Here is a 15437-nt window from a genome sequence, read left to right as displayed (position 1 = left end):
CCATAGATAATTTTGATGTCTCCACAATACGATTTGGGCGGTGGAATTTGGGGCTGAACTAAATTGGGGAGCTGCCAAGAGAGCATTCTCTCTCTCTCTGCTTGCCGCCGCATTCACCTGCTCTCTGGGTTGGGCTAACCCACTATTACCCAGTTGCACAAACTGCTTGCGAAGGGACAGCAGGACTGTCCTCATCACCTCCCTCATAATTTACTGGAAGAGGAGTTATCGAATAGGACTCCTCTGACTGAAAAATCACTCCCAGAGTCTGCGCCATTGTCCTATCCCTCAGATGCTGTCTCAGTATCTGATGTCTCAGTCTCTGATCCTATGTCAGAGCTGTCCTCTATAACCCGAATGCCGGCAGCAGTCATCCATCAAGATGCCATCTCTGCTATTGGCTAAACTGTTGCTCTAAAACACTAGCCTACGTAGACAGTCACAAAATCGATGGTGTGTTTGAGATACGTGCAACAGTAGAGGCCACCTTACCTGCGCTTCTTCCCTCAATCAGCACGTTCTTTCAAGACACTCAAAAAACACCTTGTCACATACCATTCGTCACAGTCTTTAGCACCTCTTGCGCCCAGTCCAACAATTATTATTGGTGCTCCCACTCCCTCCTCCTCGGATTCCCTCATTACTACCCAGCAAAAGTGCCCTTCATCTCTCCATAGCCGCCCTCCACCCCGCACATACATTTCATTGGTATTATAGCGCAGGTAATGGCTGACTTTACTAATGTACTCAGCTATTTACATAAAATACAGATTTGCTCTTTGCAGTAGGCATATAAACCTTCTGCGCTTCTTTATGGCACTAAAACTGCCACTAGAAAAGTCTGACCCTTTTGTAGCAGAAACATAGTCACAATACTTACTTGACTTTTTTATTGCTGCCTAAAAGCTACAGTTGAAAAGCGTCAGTTGAAGTATGTGCATTGCTTTGAAGACGCAAGCTGCAACTGCAAGACAACTGGCGTCAAATATATATATATATATATATATCACTTTTATATATGGGTCTGGTTTTCCTGGGGGCCGATCGCAGCCCCCAGGGAAACCACACACATATTGACAAAAGTGATATATATATATATATATATATATATATATATATATATATATATATATATATATATATATATATATATATATATATATATGTATATACATATATCTATATATATCTATAGATATATCCATGTACATAGATATATCTACATAGATATATCTATATATATATATATATAGATCTATTTTGTTTAGTTGTTGTATGGTTTCCTTAGGGGCCAAAATGGCCCCCAGGGAAACCCTACAACAACTAAAAAAAATATTGCCCCCAGGGAAACCACACACATATTGACAAAAGTGACATATATATATATATATATATATATCTGTCTCTCTCTATATATATATATATATCTACATAGATATATCTATATGTAGATCTATATATATATATAAATGTATATACATATATCTATATATATCTATAGATATATCCATGTACATAGATATATCTACATAGATATATCTATCTATATATATAGATCTATATATATATATATATATATATATAGATCTATATTTTTTAGTTGTTGTATGGTTTCCTTAGGGGCCAAAATGGCCCCCAGGGAAACCCTACAACAACTAAAAAAAATATTGCCCCCACAGGGGGTCGCCCTGCCCACGGACGACCCCTTGTCCATTTATTTTTATTTATTTTTATTTTTTGAATGAAAAAAAAATGTTTCCCGGGGGGGGCACCTACCATTTTTTTAAAAAAAATATGCCCCCGTTTTTCGAGGGGGCCGACCCCCCCAAGTGAAATCCCTGGCATCTAGTGGTGTTTCCTGGCCCCCAATCGCAGCTGCGGTCGGGGGCCAGGAAACACTTTCAGAAGGCCTCGTAAGAAAGGGGAAACATTGTTACTTTCAGTTATGGTTTCTTGCTAGTCAGGGATACCAAGTTTTTGCAATTTGTCATTAGTATTACTGATTCACGAGGGAAGGTTCTTTATCAGTTGCTGTAGTTGATGGTCAATATTTTCAGCTGTTATGGAGCATATTGGGTCAATTCCTGCAATTATTGGCCTTTTGTTCAGAGGAAAGCCCTTTTTATGTATCTTGGGCAGAAGGTATAGTGTTATCATCAGTGAATTGCTGATATACAGGTAATGCTTCTAGTGAAAGCAACCCTGTGTTGTACCAGCTTTCCATTTTGTTTATGTAATTCACTTTTGATTTGTTCAGTTGGGTTAGCTGGTTATTTCTGGGAACCCTCTGGGTCCGTTAGTTGGCGTTGGGCTTCTGAGGTATAGTTATTCAAATATAGGACTGCTATATTTTCTCTATTGCCTACGTTGTTATAATTTCAGTTTTTGGTAATATGTATTTCTCCATCCTCTGATCAGTTTTGATGTTTGTTAGTAAGATTTCTTTTTTCGGTTATTTCCAATATTCAGAGTCCTAAATAGCTTATGGTTTTCATTCATTGGCCAAAGCAAATGTGGTGTCAGTTTCCAAGTCCATCGCGGTGTTACATGTCTCTTTCTATCTGATCCATTGTATTGGTTCTAGGACTTGTATCTCCTAATGTGGAAATCACCTTCATATCTATCAGTTCCCTCACTGTGAAGTGGCTGGTTATAAATTAGTGGATTTCCAAAGACTATTTAGATGGGTTGTGTTGTGATATGGCTGGTGGCTGCTTTGTTGTTTCAGCCTCGAGCCGAACTTCTAGAATGTGAAGCAGTGTTCTCTCTCCGGCAGTTGCTTGCTGATCGGGAGAGAGGGCACCGCGTTTGAGAAGAGCTCTTGAATAAACGCACTTTAAGCTCCCACTTTTCCACTTCAAGGATGGCCCTGCAAGTGCCAGCTTGTCAGGCGTGCTGATTAATGATCCGAAAGCAGCACTGCAATTGCAACTGCGATTTTTTTTTTACCCACACTGAAAGAAAGGCAAACTACTGTGTTAAGCATCAATTTAAAGTAACAAAATACCCTTTAATTTGATTAATTAAAGGAAATATTTCACAGGCCTTTTAGCTGTGAAATATGAGCTTTGAAACCACGTGCAAACATTCAATAAGAAGGCTTACCTGTAAAGTAGAGGACTGCAGATGTGCAGGCATGGGAAGGTTGTCTCATTGTAAAAACGATGTCATGACTCTTAATGTAATTACGTGCAAGATACAACTGACAGCCATCCGGATGTCTCTTTCCGTGGATTGTGTACCAGAACTACCCCATTACGCATTTCTTCCCTTGAATTATGTACCAGAACTACCCTAATACGCATTTTGGTGCTAAAAGTCCATTCTTCACAGACATTTCAAGGGGCTTTTTCAGACCTAAATGCCAGTCTTCGTAACCTTCTGATCTTGGGAGGCAGGACCCCACACACTGCTGCTGATTGAAAAGGATTTGAACAGACCCAGCACATGAGTTTTGTGGCGTGACTCCTTCATCACTTGGACAACGACCAATGTTGGAGGGCTCCAAGAATGTGGTGCGGATGGCTCAGGCCTTGGAAGAGTCACAGTTGTAAAGTAAACATGTTGAAGCGTTTACTCAGAAAAGCCCTTAAGGACTGTAGACTAATAAGAGAGAAACAATGTACAGGTGCCAGGAATGTTTGCCCGTGATTCACTGAGCATATCAGAGCGTGCAGCATGGACTGTCCCATGTTTCTGTAACCCAGAGGCAGATAGTGATCTGCGTAAGAGACTGCTCCTTCCAAAGAGAAAAGAGACCTATGCGCCCATTGAGAATTCCGCCTCACCCAGAAAGGTGCTGGTGGCCCTTGTGCAGTAACTACAAATGTGTAAAAGGAGTCATCTGCGAAACTTTTTTTCTTCTATGATTTTTTTGTATTTTCATTGCCTTGTGTTGCTCCAAACTCGGTAAGTTGGATGAAACAGGCTACATAACATCTGGGGCACGTTTACGCCGCTGCAACTTACTAGGTGTTCGAGGCTCTCTCAAACATGGCATATTACTTCCCGTCTCCTCCATCACTGGCGCTTGGATTGAGGGTCTAAATCAGTTCAGAAAAAAGAGGTCTGAATCCAGTGATAAGACACTGAGTGCCAACCCTCTGCGTGAGCATCTCTCTTCATCCATACCACGAGTGTGTGGTAATATAAGGTGACATGCAGCTTAACGAGGATTGAAATGTGCTCCCTGTAGGTCTTGCACTCCCAGTGCCGGGATGTGAAAATAGCCCCGTTGTTTTTGGCAGATGTTCTTCCATCACAGAAGCTACGGGGCTCGAACCTTACACCCCTGGGCTCTCCGAAACCTGTCGGCGCAGCCGAACCCGCTGTGCTGCCTGGAGGTGAAAAGCTGAAACGTTCCATTCGAAAGCTTTTATTAATGGTATGGGATTCAAGATGGAAATGGACATTAGCAATATGGCCTACCCTCGTTCCCACAGAGCTTGGAGTGCTGCCATCTTTGCCAAGGCGCCTCTTTCAGTGCAGAAGGCCAGTAAAATCAATTAACTCGTGGTGAAAAAATAGCGAGAGATGAGAGGAGGGTTCGGAACTGAAGTGACAGGCACTACTGGAAAGGTGCATGAGAAGGTCCCTTTCTGTTTCGGATCCACCTAGGGCTTAGTTTGAGAACAACTAAGTGTCGGGGCCCAACATGTTTCTTAGACCGAGGAGGCCGCCACAACCACTGCTTGAGCTGCCCAATTCCAGTATTGGCAGTGCCTATCAGACGCATACGCTGGCAGTGACAGTTAATGCACCTTTAAAGGAGTGGGGCATAAATACCCGGCTTGAATGGGTTGAAGGCCCGGTTGGGGGGCTCCAGGTCCTATTGTTTTTTATGGGGATTCCTGAGGTTCAGGAATGCTGTGTCTCTGCTTCATTGATGTCATGGTGAGGACGGTGCATCATATACATCCTCTCACCCAAGCGTTTGCCATTTGCTGCTTGGTGAAGAGTGACAGTAGGCTGCACAACCACACACAACAGGCCTCTGTTTCCCATCCAGCCCAAGACCACGTCTTACTTCTTCACAAGAATACAAAAGAAGAGTGGCCCCACTGCACGCTGAATCGACGTGCCTTCTATACATTACATATACTTTATGACTTAGAGGACCAATAACATAACTTTCTTTAGAAAATAATGAGCTGAGGTGAATGCGCTTTGTGAGTTAGAATACCAAGCTCAGCATTTTAATTGCATAATTGAAAATGCAACCTTGGGATCCAATGATCTTCTGTGCTTTGGAACACACAGACTAGACTCTGTGAGCTGTACTGTTCTTTCCTCATTTTTCAGATCCAGAAACATATGCGACTCCTGCTTCAAAGTTTGAGCTTTGCTTGTTGTCACTTTTTCTGGCACTCCCTATTCCCTGTCTAAAGTGCCCCCTAGCACTGCATCTGAGCCTGTAGTACTTGGCATTGGGACTGTTTGTGCTGTGGACTGAGACAGAGCCGCAGTAACATACTTGGGAGCCGCACTGACCTCCACAGATGTTATTACATCATAACAGGCCTCCACCAGGCAGTACCCAGGGGAAGTTATACCAGTATGGGATCCTGTTCGAGTTATAACAACAGTCTGTCTGTATTACATTCGGAAATCAAATGGTAAAAAAATTACCCAGCAACGCCCAACAGGGCTGAAGCCGACTAGAGTAGGCTGAAGACAACAAATAAATATGATTTGGGTTCTGGATGCCAGGTCAACGGAGCTAAGACCTACAGAAAGCAAAACGCCCGCAGAGTGGAGCAGAGAGTGCACACATGCAGTCAACTGAATAACCACTAGCCAGTGGAGTGGGTCATTCACTAAGACTACAGGTAAAGGCAAGGGCAGAAAGGAGTCCTAGTCAATGACAATCACTGGCATGCGGGAAACATCCTGAACAACTAGGTCTAAACCACTACTTGCCTGAACCACTACTGCTAAACAACTAAAAAGTCTCTACAACTAAGTACTGAACAACTCCTGTCTAAACAACAATTGTGCCTGAATAACAATTGTCTGAACAACTAATTTTAAGGTAAGGTTTTCTTTTTGGTTTTTATGGTTTATTAGTTGTTTAGAATATATATATATATATATATATATATATATATATATATATATATATATATATATATATATATATATATTGTTCAGGCAATTGTTATTCAGGCACAATTGTTGTTTAGACAGTAGTTGTTCAGTACTTAGTTGTAGAGACTTTTTAGTTGTTTAGCAGTAGTGGTTTAGGCTATAGTTGTTTAGGACCTAGTTGTTCTGTCACATATTCCTGGCATGCAGCTCAATGGTGACACCACGCAGTGTTCACAATGTAACTGAAATCAGGATAGCAGACTCCAGGGCCAATGTCTGGCACTTCAAATATACATCAAACAGGGCCCTTTTATGCTTCAGCAAGGAGTGGCAAGCAAAGAAAATGGATGTGAACATCCTGTTTTATGGAAATTGAGCATACTTACAGACCAGTAATCACTTACCACCTTACAGTTGTGAGAATCGACACAGCTTCTGAAATTCACTATAGAACATAGGAGAGACAACCCATTCCTGGATACATTACTTATTCTAATAGCGAGACACTTAGCAGTGCTTCCAGTGCTAGGTTTTCTGTTCCTCCTGGGTGGACTCCATGTTGTATTCACTGATTAGTTAACAGTGCGTCCAGGGATTGTGCCTCAGTTTCTCCTAGGTGACTTCATACGGTATACTCACTGGCTGTTTAAGAATTCTAACATGGGTTAGACATCTGATGTTTCTAGGTCTGACCCATAAATGACTCCCTTGTTATTTACCAGTCCTGAGACTGTCTCTTGCACCTGGTATCTCTGTGTAGTATATTAATTGCGAGTGCAATAGTGCGTGAAGGTGTTTGGGTTCAAATGGATGTACTCTGTTGTACCCTCTTGGTATTTAACAGTGCCTGCTGGATTTAGGCCTCCACCACTCCTGGTTGATTGCATATTGCACATTGTGTGGCTGCATATTAGAACTTCCTGTAGCTGGGTTCTGTCGCCTTTGGGTGGACTCCATGTAGCCCAGTTTCATGTTGCTTAACAGTAATGCAAGTCCTTGGCCTTATGTCATTCCTGGTGGACTCCTTATAGTAGTCCCTGGTTATTACACTGTGGTCGGCCCTCTGACACTCCTTGTTGACTTTTTATAGTACATCTACTGGTTTGTTAATGCTTTAAGTGGCTGGGTTTCTGTCACCCCTGGGGGCATCCATGAGCTACTTACCTGTTAATTAACATGGCCCAGGGTTTAGCTGTGTCACTTCAGAGTAGTACACTTAAAGTATTTGGCAGTCACTTCCTGAGGCACCACGTTCAAATGTGGTTTCACAGCAGGCAAGTGTAAAAATAAACCAGGCACTGTACACCATATTGTTCTCCTGATAGCTCGTATTTGTTTCCGTACTGTTGGCAAATTGGCATTTTTGATGATGGCAGACGGCCCTGGTTATGGTGTGTGTAGTGTGCACTGGCAACTATAAATGATGAATTTCAGTAGTTTTGCCATTTGAGACCGCACTTGAACCTAATTCCCAAGCAGTGGGTTGACTGAAGGATCTTACCTTTCACCAGACCCAGCAGCCAACTTGATATGACATCCAGCCCCTGCTGCAGTCCCTGTTCTCACCCCATTGTGGTGTTGGCTGCAGGGCCCTGAGTGAGGCCAACCAGCCGCTGGAGGCCAACTGCCACTGTGTGCACCAAATTCTCACCATCACACACATCTCCACCCTCCCCTCCCTTCCACCTCTATCTCCCTCACCTCCCCCACCCAAAACAGGCACAACAATCTTTCTTTCCTCCCTGGGGACTAAAGTATTCTCATGGCAAGCAAGTGGAAACTATGATTCTTTAGAGCATAGTTTTTGCTTGTGTGCCATCAGAATGGGAGTAAATCCTATTTTTCTCTCACTTGCCATACTGAATGGCTGCACTGTTCGGGTACATGGACAATCGGCAACCAGAAAAACCTACAACACTTAGTTAAATAATTCTGTACTCCCCTGTGCATCTAGTTTTCAGGTATGTTCAGGTTTGGTAGGTTTCTCAGGGTGGCGTCTGAACCACATTGCGAAAAGAGTGTTGGTTTTGGATGGGTAAAACAGATGTTTCTGTGTCTCGTTTTGTGTCACAGGCAATAGGCCCAACCACACAAGTGTGGTACTGTTCGTATCAGGAGGCGTATGTGAATGCTGGGTGGTAGGAATGTATGGATCCCCACAGTTTCCAGAACTTACAGTCACAGAAATGTGAGAACATTTTGTGTTTTATCCAAGGTTTCAGGTTTGCAAGACCTTCTGGGTAAAAATAAAAACGTAATGGGAGCCATGGAAGTCTTTCCACCTGAACCCTCCTGGGTGTCAAGATTTACAACATATCTGGATTTGGTAGGTTTCTGTCCGTGGCTACTGAGCTAGGGCCCAGATTCTGCAGCTACCTACATTGTCAAAAAAGTATTGATTTTGCTGAGTGAAATGCAATGTCTTCATGTTCTGTTTTGGGGCTTTTGTTTTGCAGGTGCGAGGCCCAGCCAAGTAAGTGGACTACCATTTTTATTAGGAGACATGTGGGAACATGAAATAGTATAAAAATTATTTATTGCCAGTTGGATTTCTCTGCTTTTTTGGCTTCTAAATGTAAGCCAACTTGCAGAAAAAAAAAAACATTTTGAAAAATGGCCTCATGATAACATGGGTAACCCCAAATTCAGAAGTCTACAAGTAATCACTGTTCCTAAACTCAGCATCTTGTGCATATTTTAGAAATACATGTGTTAATTCATATCCATTAGTAACTCATTATATTTTACTATATGAATTGCAGTATAGTTGGTACAAAATGAAAATTCATGTTCAGCTGAAGCTCACTTTTTGGGTCTGGGTATCGCAAGTTTTTGGAGAACCTACAAACCCTTTAGATAGCCTCACGACCAGAAGGGTCTGTGGGACATAATGGCGTACTGCTTCTGTAAATCGTTCAGCGTGTCCAAAAATTACAGATGAAAAATTCACCAGTGCTGTTTTCCAACTCATTTTCATTCTTTTTTTTAATTTAATGATTAGCTTCTTTGGGAAACCCTTGTGGGATCCACAAAAATGACCCCTTGCTAAATTCAGAATTTTGTCTACTTTTCAGAAATGGTTAGCTTTCCAGGATAATCTGTGAGTTTCCATCCTGTTTTCACTAGAAACAATAAGGAGGTTGAATACACAATATTAGGAAAAAAGGACTACATCTTAGAAAAATGCAAAAACTGTGGTATAGGAATGTTTTTGATACAACTCTGCTGGTACCTAAAAGCTGAGACTACATTGATCGTAGCATAGCAAACATTTTGTTGGTGCCATTTTTATGGAGAAAAATCATATTCTTTCCTGCAGAGCACGTTTTTCACAATATCCCCCCCAAAAACAACTTGCAGGTATATTTTTGCTATCTTCTCAGTTTTCTTCAGGGGGAGCTACAAACCCTGGGTACCTTTAGAATCTCCAGGGTGTTGTAAAAAAGAGGAATCAAATTTGCCACACATACTGTTCTGTTAAGTTTTATCCACTCCATATTAGCCCTCTGTTATTCCTACCACGTTCATGTTCCGAATACTATTCTAACCAAACATACCTAATTTACCATATATACTTACCATACCTAACTTGTCATGTCTAAGCATCATACCTAATCTACCATGATTACCTATCTCACCTACAACACCTACCTACAGTGCTCAAAATACCTACCACATCTAACCTATCTTCCTGCCACACTATTTACCATATCTACCCAATAAAGCTACACTACCACACCTATTTTACCTATCCTACCATGTTTACTACCTAACATACCTACCATACTTACTACACATATCATACCTAACCTACCCTACCCACTTACCGACCTACCCTGCCTACATTCTACCATACCTGACAGATGCCGCCTCTGCAGTGTGTGTGTCATCTGCCTCACTTGAGGTGATGGGTTTGTGGAAAGGGCCAAGTTATGTTTATGTTGAACTTGACAACATTGAAGAAGTTAATTTTCACATCCTTATTGAGTTTGAAATTGTTTTTTGTAAAGGCTGTATGCAGGAGATTTTTTGAACTCTGTGATTAAACTAACACAACAAACCTATGCTGTGCACATACTTCTCACATCCTAACCTTTTGCACCTTAACACACGATACAATTTACACAACATCTTATAAACTAACAGGCACCAGGCATATTATGTTGCGCACACTCACTATGCACTTTACCGTGCCATAAAGCAACATGCAAACATTATCAGTTCAATCACTCTCCATCTCAAAACATGCACACTGAATAAATGAAGCTGCAGTTGAACTAACGTCATCACTTAATAAGACTTTACAGATACTTTAAAACAAACACTGCAAAAATAAGTTAACCTTTTTCTTTTAACACTATCATTCTTCCACTGCCCTCTTTTTTACTTTAATAACTTTCTACTACTATACAATTACAGAGTTTGTGCTATCAAACTGAACAAATAAACACCTAAGTAATAATCAAAAATACAATTTAACGTGCTTCCTTTTGACTTTTATCAACTTACATGTCAACTTTGCATGTCATTACTTTCAAAGGTTTGCATGTATGTATTGATTACAATTTAAATGCGATCTATGAATAAATGAAATACAAGACACAATTCTTTTCTTTCAACATTTGTTTCAGTAAAACTAACAATACCACATAAATAACAAACCAGGCCTATTATCATTGTCGATGCTTGTTTAAAACCTGAAAGGTTTCACTGCATCATCTTGTCACTGAGACATTACGTATGGTAATTTTTCCCTTTTCCTCTGCCCCTTGGTGTGTGGAGTTGGGAAGGATGGGGTAGTCTAAACAAACTCTTGAAAGGGTCATGGGGGGACTCACCTGTTCTGTGGATATTGACACAGACAGTTCTCTGCAAGACTCGGCATAATTACCGGTGGGATGTGAAAAGGCCCTCAATACACACCTAGAAAGACCCTGAAACTGGGACTGTGTCTCAAGGAAAGGTATGGAGATTTGACTTTCTATGGTTAGAGGGAATTAAGACAAGATGCTTGAAGGATCTGGAACTACCAGCAACCGGAATTGTAAGACAATAAGAGTCTTGGGGAGTAGAGAATCCCTTAAATTAAAATTACGATTGGAGACGTGTACAGAGAGGCTCTTCAGAGTGACATTGACCCAAAGAATACCAGACACAAGAACAAATGGACAAGCGTCTAGAGAACTATAGAAACAAAATGAGAATATCGACAGTTTGACCTCGAGTACTAGAAGAAGGGAAACAAGATGCCTGAGAAGTATTAACTTCATCACAATTGAGGTGAGAAGGTAGACACCGAGAAAAAAAGAGATCAGTCATAATCACCCCACCACAATGACTCTGATACACACTCACATAGGTTTTTTGAGAGGACATAAACAGATATCCTGTATAGAGGTCCAGTTGGGATCTGTAAGAGACAATTGGCAATGTGAAGCCATTGTACCTTCCCTCCCCCGCAGTGTAAAACACTCCACAGGGAAACCCCATGACAAAGTCCTCACTCATGTATGGAAGACTACAAAGTCTACGCCACTTGCTCCCCACCATCTCCTCACAGAGCTCCACCACTGGAAAAAAACTCTGCCAGCATCAACAGTGCTCACTTAGGCTTGGGAGGGTTTCATTACTTCTCGCCCCTGCTCCTCCACTGACATTCCGCTATTTGAAAAAACACAGAACAGACACCAGCCTGACCTGAAAACCTATAGTGGCAAGTGGTCTCGTTATTGTGGACGCTGGTGTATACAAAAACGAAGCATAAATTAACAGGGGCTCTGGTAATGACACACCAAGACTACAACAACGTCATCTCCAGTGGCTGCCCTCAAAATCTGATGAACTGGCAGCAACATGTACAGATTGAGCTGGCCAAGTTGCACCTAAATTTGAAAAAGCACAAACATACACCCTATCCTTAAAAATAATACATGATACCATGGTGAAGTAGAGGATTAAAGTCCAAGTCCTTAGCGCCATGTTCCAATCTGATGTGAGCAAGGTCTTGGAAGACACAATCCACCATACTTCATGTGACCAGGAAACTCTCATTGGCTAATGGACTGATAGCAATACAGTAATTAGAATACTGATTCATTGTTGTGGACAGTGATCGATTGAAGACCCCAATTAGTGAAAAGCATTTCGTTGCTATCAAGCTAGATTTGTGGTTTATAAATAATAAATACAGATGCAAGTATGGGCTCATAAGAGAGACAAGAACGAGTTTGATTACCAAAGGAGTGAGTGCGCTTGTGTGGGAGAAGCATACATTCCTAACGAATGAGGGGATGTAGAGCTGCACTTCAGTGGATGCTTTAAGCCTCATTTAGGTGTTGGCACTTTCGACTTTTGAAAATGACAGATTTTGTGATTGTTGCCACAAGTGTATAGGATGGGGGGTCTGGCTGTATTCATGCAATTATTGGCGGCGCTAAAATACGTGTAACTTGTTCATCCACAGATGGGCTACATTCAGATAGGAGAGGTCGAAATGCAGATACAGCCAGCAAACATCTCTCAGGAGTCCTTCAGCGGAAGAGGTCACATAATCAGGAAAAGACGAGCTTCAGGACCCAGCCCCACCTTCAGCGTGCATCGTTCTAACCAACAGTGCCAAGTTCTAACAGGTAGCTATAGATCTCTTATGCACCACTGTGCATCTGCTGCAAAAGCACTACAAGCATGACCTTACAAAAATATTTGTCCAACAGAGGAGTTGGGGTTTAGCGTTTGGGGAGCTGCTGACCTACAAATTCAGAAACCTGGTTTCTAAACTTGGCTCTGCATTTCACCCATTTTGTGATTCTGGACAAATCACCTTATCTCCCTCATGCCTCCAAGTTTAAACAGATCTGGTACAATGTAAGTGTATGGTGCCCAGCAATTTTCCAATTGTAAGCTTCTATTTTTCTTTTCTGGTTACGTCTTGGTTTCTATAATCTTATTTTTCTCATCTCGCACACAGGATGGGCCAGATGTACTAAGGCTTTTTGTGGTCGCTAAGGGTCTGATTTGCAAAATCAGACAGCTTCTGACTGCAAATTGACCTTTCTGTATGTACCAAACACAAATTTCAATTCTGTAACAAGTTACCAAATTACAATTTTGGTTTGTGACTAAATACCAAATCTGTAATTGGAAGGGACATATTTAGGGCGTCTCTTCCAAACAGCGACTGTTATAAAACTCTCCTTTTAGAAAAAAAAAAAAATGCATCCTGTTTTCTGCAAGGAAACGGGATGCATAAAAAGAAAAAAGATTGCTTTATTTAAAAGCGATCACAGAAATAATGGTCTGTTGACCCCAGCAGGACACCAGTCTTGTGATGTCAGTCAATCATCGTGGGTCACAATTTGTGATCTACTTCAGTGGTTCCCAACCTTTTGACTTCTGTGGACCCCCATTTTATCATTACTGGAACCCAGGGACCCCCACTGAATCGTTATTGGAATCCGGGGACCCCCCATTAACTTATTACTGAAAGCTGGAGACCTAATCTATTAATATTATTTAATTTTCCAAGCAGTCGCGGACCCCCTGAGGAGTCTTCGCGGACCCCCAGGGGTCCCCGGACCACAGGTTGGGAACCACTGATCTACTTCATTAAAATTCATGAGGTAGGTTGAGTTGTAACCCACTCTGATTGAGTATTTTGTGAACCGAACTATTACTACACTTGCTGGTTCACAAAATACCACACTGGTCACAAATTGCAACCTGTATTTTGGTAGCAATGTCTGGCCCATAGGTCTTTCTACAACACCTTGTGCTGGAAATCTTCCTGCAGACATTAAACACTACATAAAGGGCCAGATGTACAAAGCATTTTTGCGGTCGAAAATGACCTGATTCCCAGAATCTGTTTATCTGCAACCCCAAAAATGTTTTTTTCAAATGTTCAAAATGCGGTTCGGTAAATTGTTGCCGAATAGCAATTTGCATATGCAATTCAGTATTTGGAAGGGAGTGTTTTAGGTGTCCATTCCAAAAAACGATATTGGTTTGGTATGTATTTCTGTTGCGCAATCGAATTCCAGTTGCAAAACAGTAATACTTTACCATCAGTTAAAAACTGGTGGTAACCCATTCGCAAAGGGAACAGGGTTCCCTAGACACCCATTCCCCTTTGAGAATGTTAAAATAATATTTTTGTGAGTAGGTAATGGTTGCAGGGAACACTGCCTTCTGTTGAAAAATGTAACTTCAAAGTTTAATTGTTTTCGTTTCCTTTAAGGTAAATGGGTAGCATTTAAATAAAATTTTGGTCGCAAATTCTGACCGACCTTGTTAATATTGATGAGGCAGGTCAATTTGTGACACACTAGGAAGTGCTATTTTAAAGATGTAAGATTTCTTACATCAGGAATCGTGATTTCCTAATTACGATTCAGTAAGAATCACAATTAGGAAATGGAATTTCTAGATTGTTCATGTGGCCCAAAGTGCTTTGCTGTTTGTTAGAATAGTCTTGGGATATGTCAAATACACACATGGATGGGACTGTGGATTCCAGTCTAATTGGAGAAACTTGGATGAGTTGGGTACCTGAACAGGATAAGAGAAGAAATAGGGGCGTTTTGAGCCAGGTGAAAAATGCCACCAAACTAAATTAGGAATTCTTAGTTTTGCTTTAATTTAGTGAGTGATTTAAAGAGCAGATGCCAAACTGAAATCCGTCAGCACCAATTGCTCTGAACGTTCCTATCAATGCGGCCCTAGAGGATGGAAAGAAATGAAAAGTTATGAGTTCCTCTCAAGGGGCACTCATGGATCTCTGCTGGAATGCGCATTGACTGGAGCAGTAGAACTGTGCATTTTAGTTCACTATCTCTGCACAGCATAAATCATTTATAGTACATGTGAGGGTCTGACACTATCTTGGAATGGACATTCTTGAATCATACTTCTACTTTTCTCCTTCAGAGTTAAATATAACGAATACCATTGTGCTGGGTTATGACAACACAGCTGTTTCTGTTTAAAATGTGCATTATATATATTTTTTTCCGTATATTTCTGGTGTTCCCCTACATGAAGATAGCTGCTGGCCTTTACATTAGTATCTCTTCTCCTGCTCGATTTTTTCCCCAGTATTACCTTTATTGTTGACACCCTTACGTAGGCGGTACAAGTATCACACTTAAAGTCACTCCTGAACGGTAAAGGGTTTTTCTTGAATCTGCTCATGCACAACAAAGGAAGTACAAAACCCCAGTATCAAGAAAGTCACTGTTGCTCATTATTGGTTTAGTTGTTGCAGTTGCACAGGAAACTCTCGCATGAATTATAGTGGGTGGAAAGGAGACATCAGCCAAAAAGGTAGATATCTTGTTAGCACCCACATCTGA

General features: G+C 41.3%; 1 protein-coding gene across 2 annotated transcripts in view; it reads left to right on the top strand.

The window, feature by feature from the left end:
* ADAMTS17 (ADAM metallopeptidase with thrombospondin type 1 motif 17) overlaps positions 1-15437 on the top strand; it is a 1096962-nt gene that overhangs the window by 15286 nt on the left and 1066239 nt on the right. For both annotated transcript variants that reach the window (XM_069222781.1, XM_069222782.1), the window contains exon 3: positions 12551-12716. In XM_069222781.1, coding sequence (XP_069078882.1) covers positions 12551-12716 — 166 coding nt within the window. The remainder of the gene's footprint in view (positions 1-12550; positions 12717-15437) is intronic.

Source organism: Pleurodeles waltl, chromosome 3_1 (genome assembly GCF_031143425.1).
Source record: "Pleurodeles waltl isolate 20211129_DDA chromosome 3_1, aPleWal1.hap1.20221129, whole genome shotgun sequence".
Classification (NCBI taxonomy): domain Eukaryota; kingdom Metazoa; phylum Chordata; class Amphibia; order Caudata; family Salamandridae; genus Pleurodeles; species Pleurodeles waltl.
The sequence above is the reverse complement of the archived record's forward strand: the minus strand, read 5'-3'. Positions and strand labels throughout refer to the sequence as shown.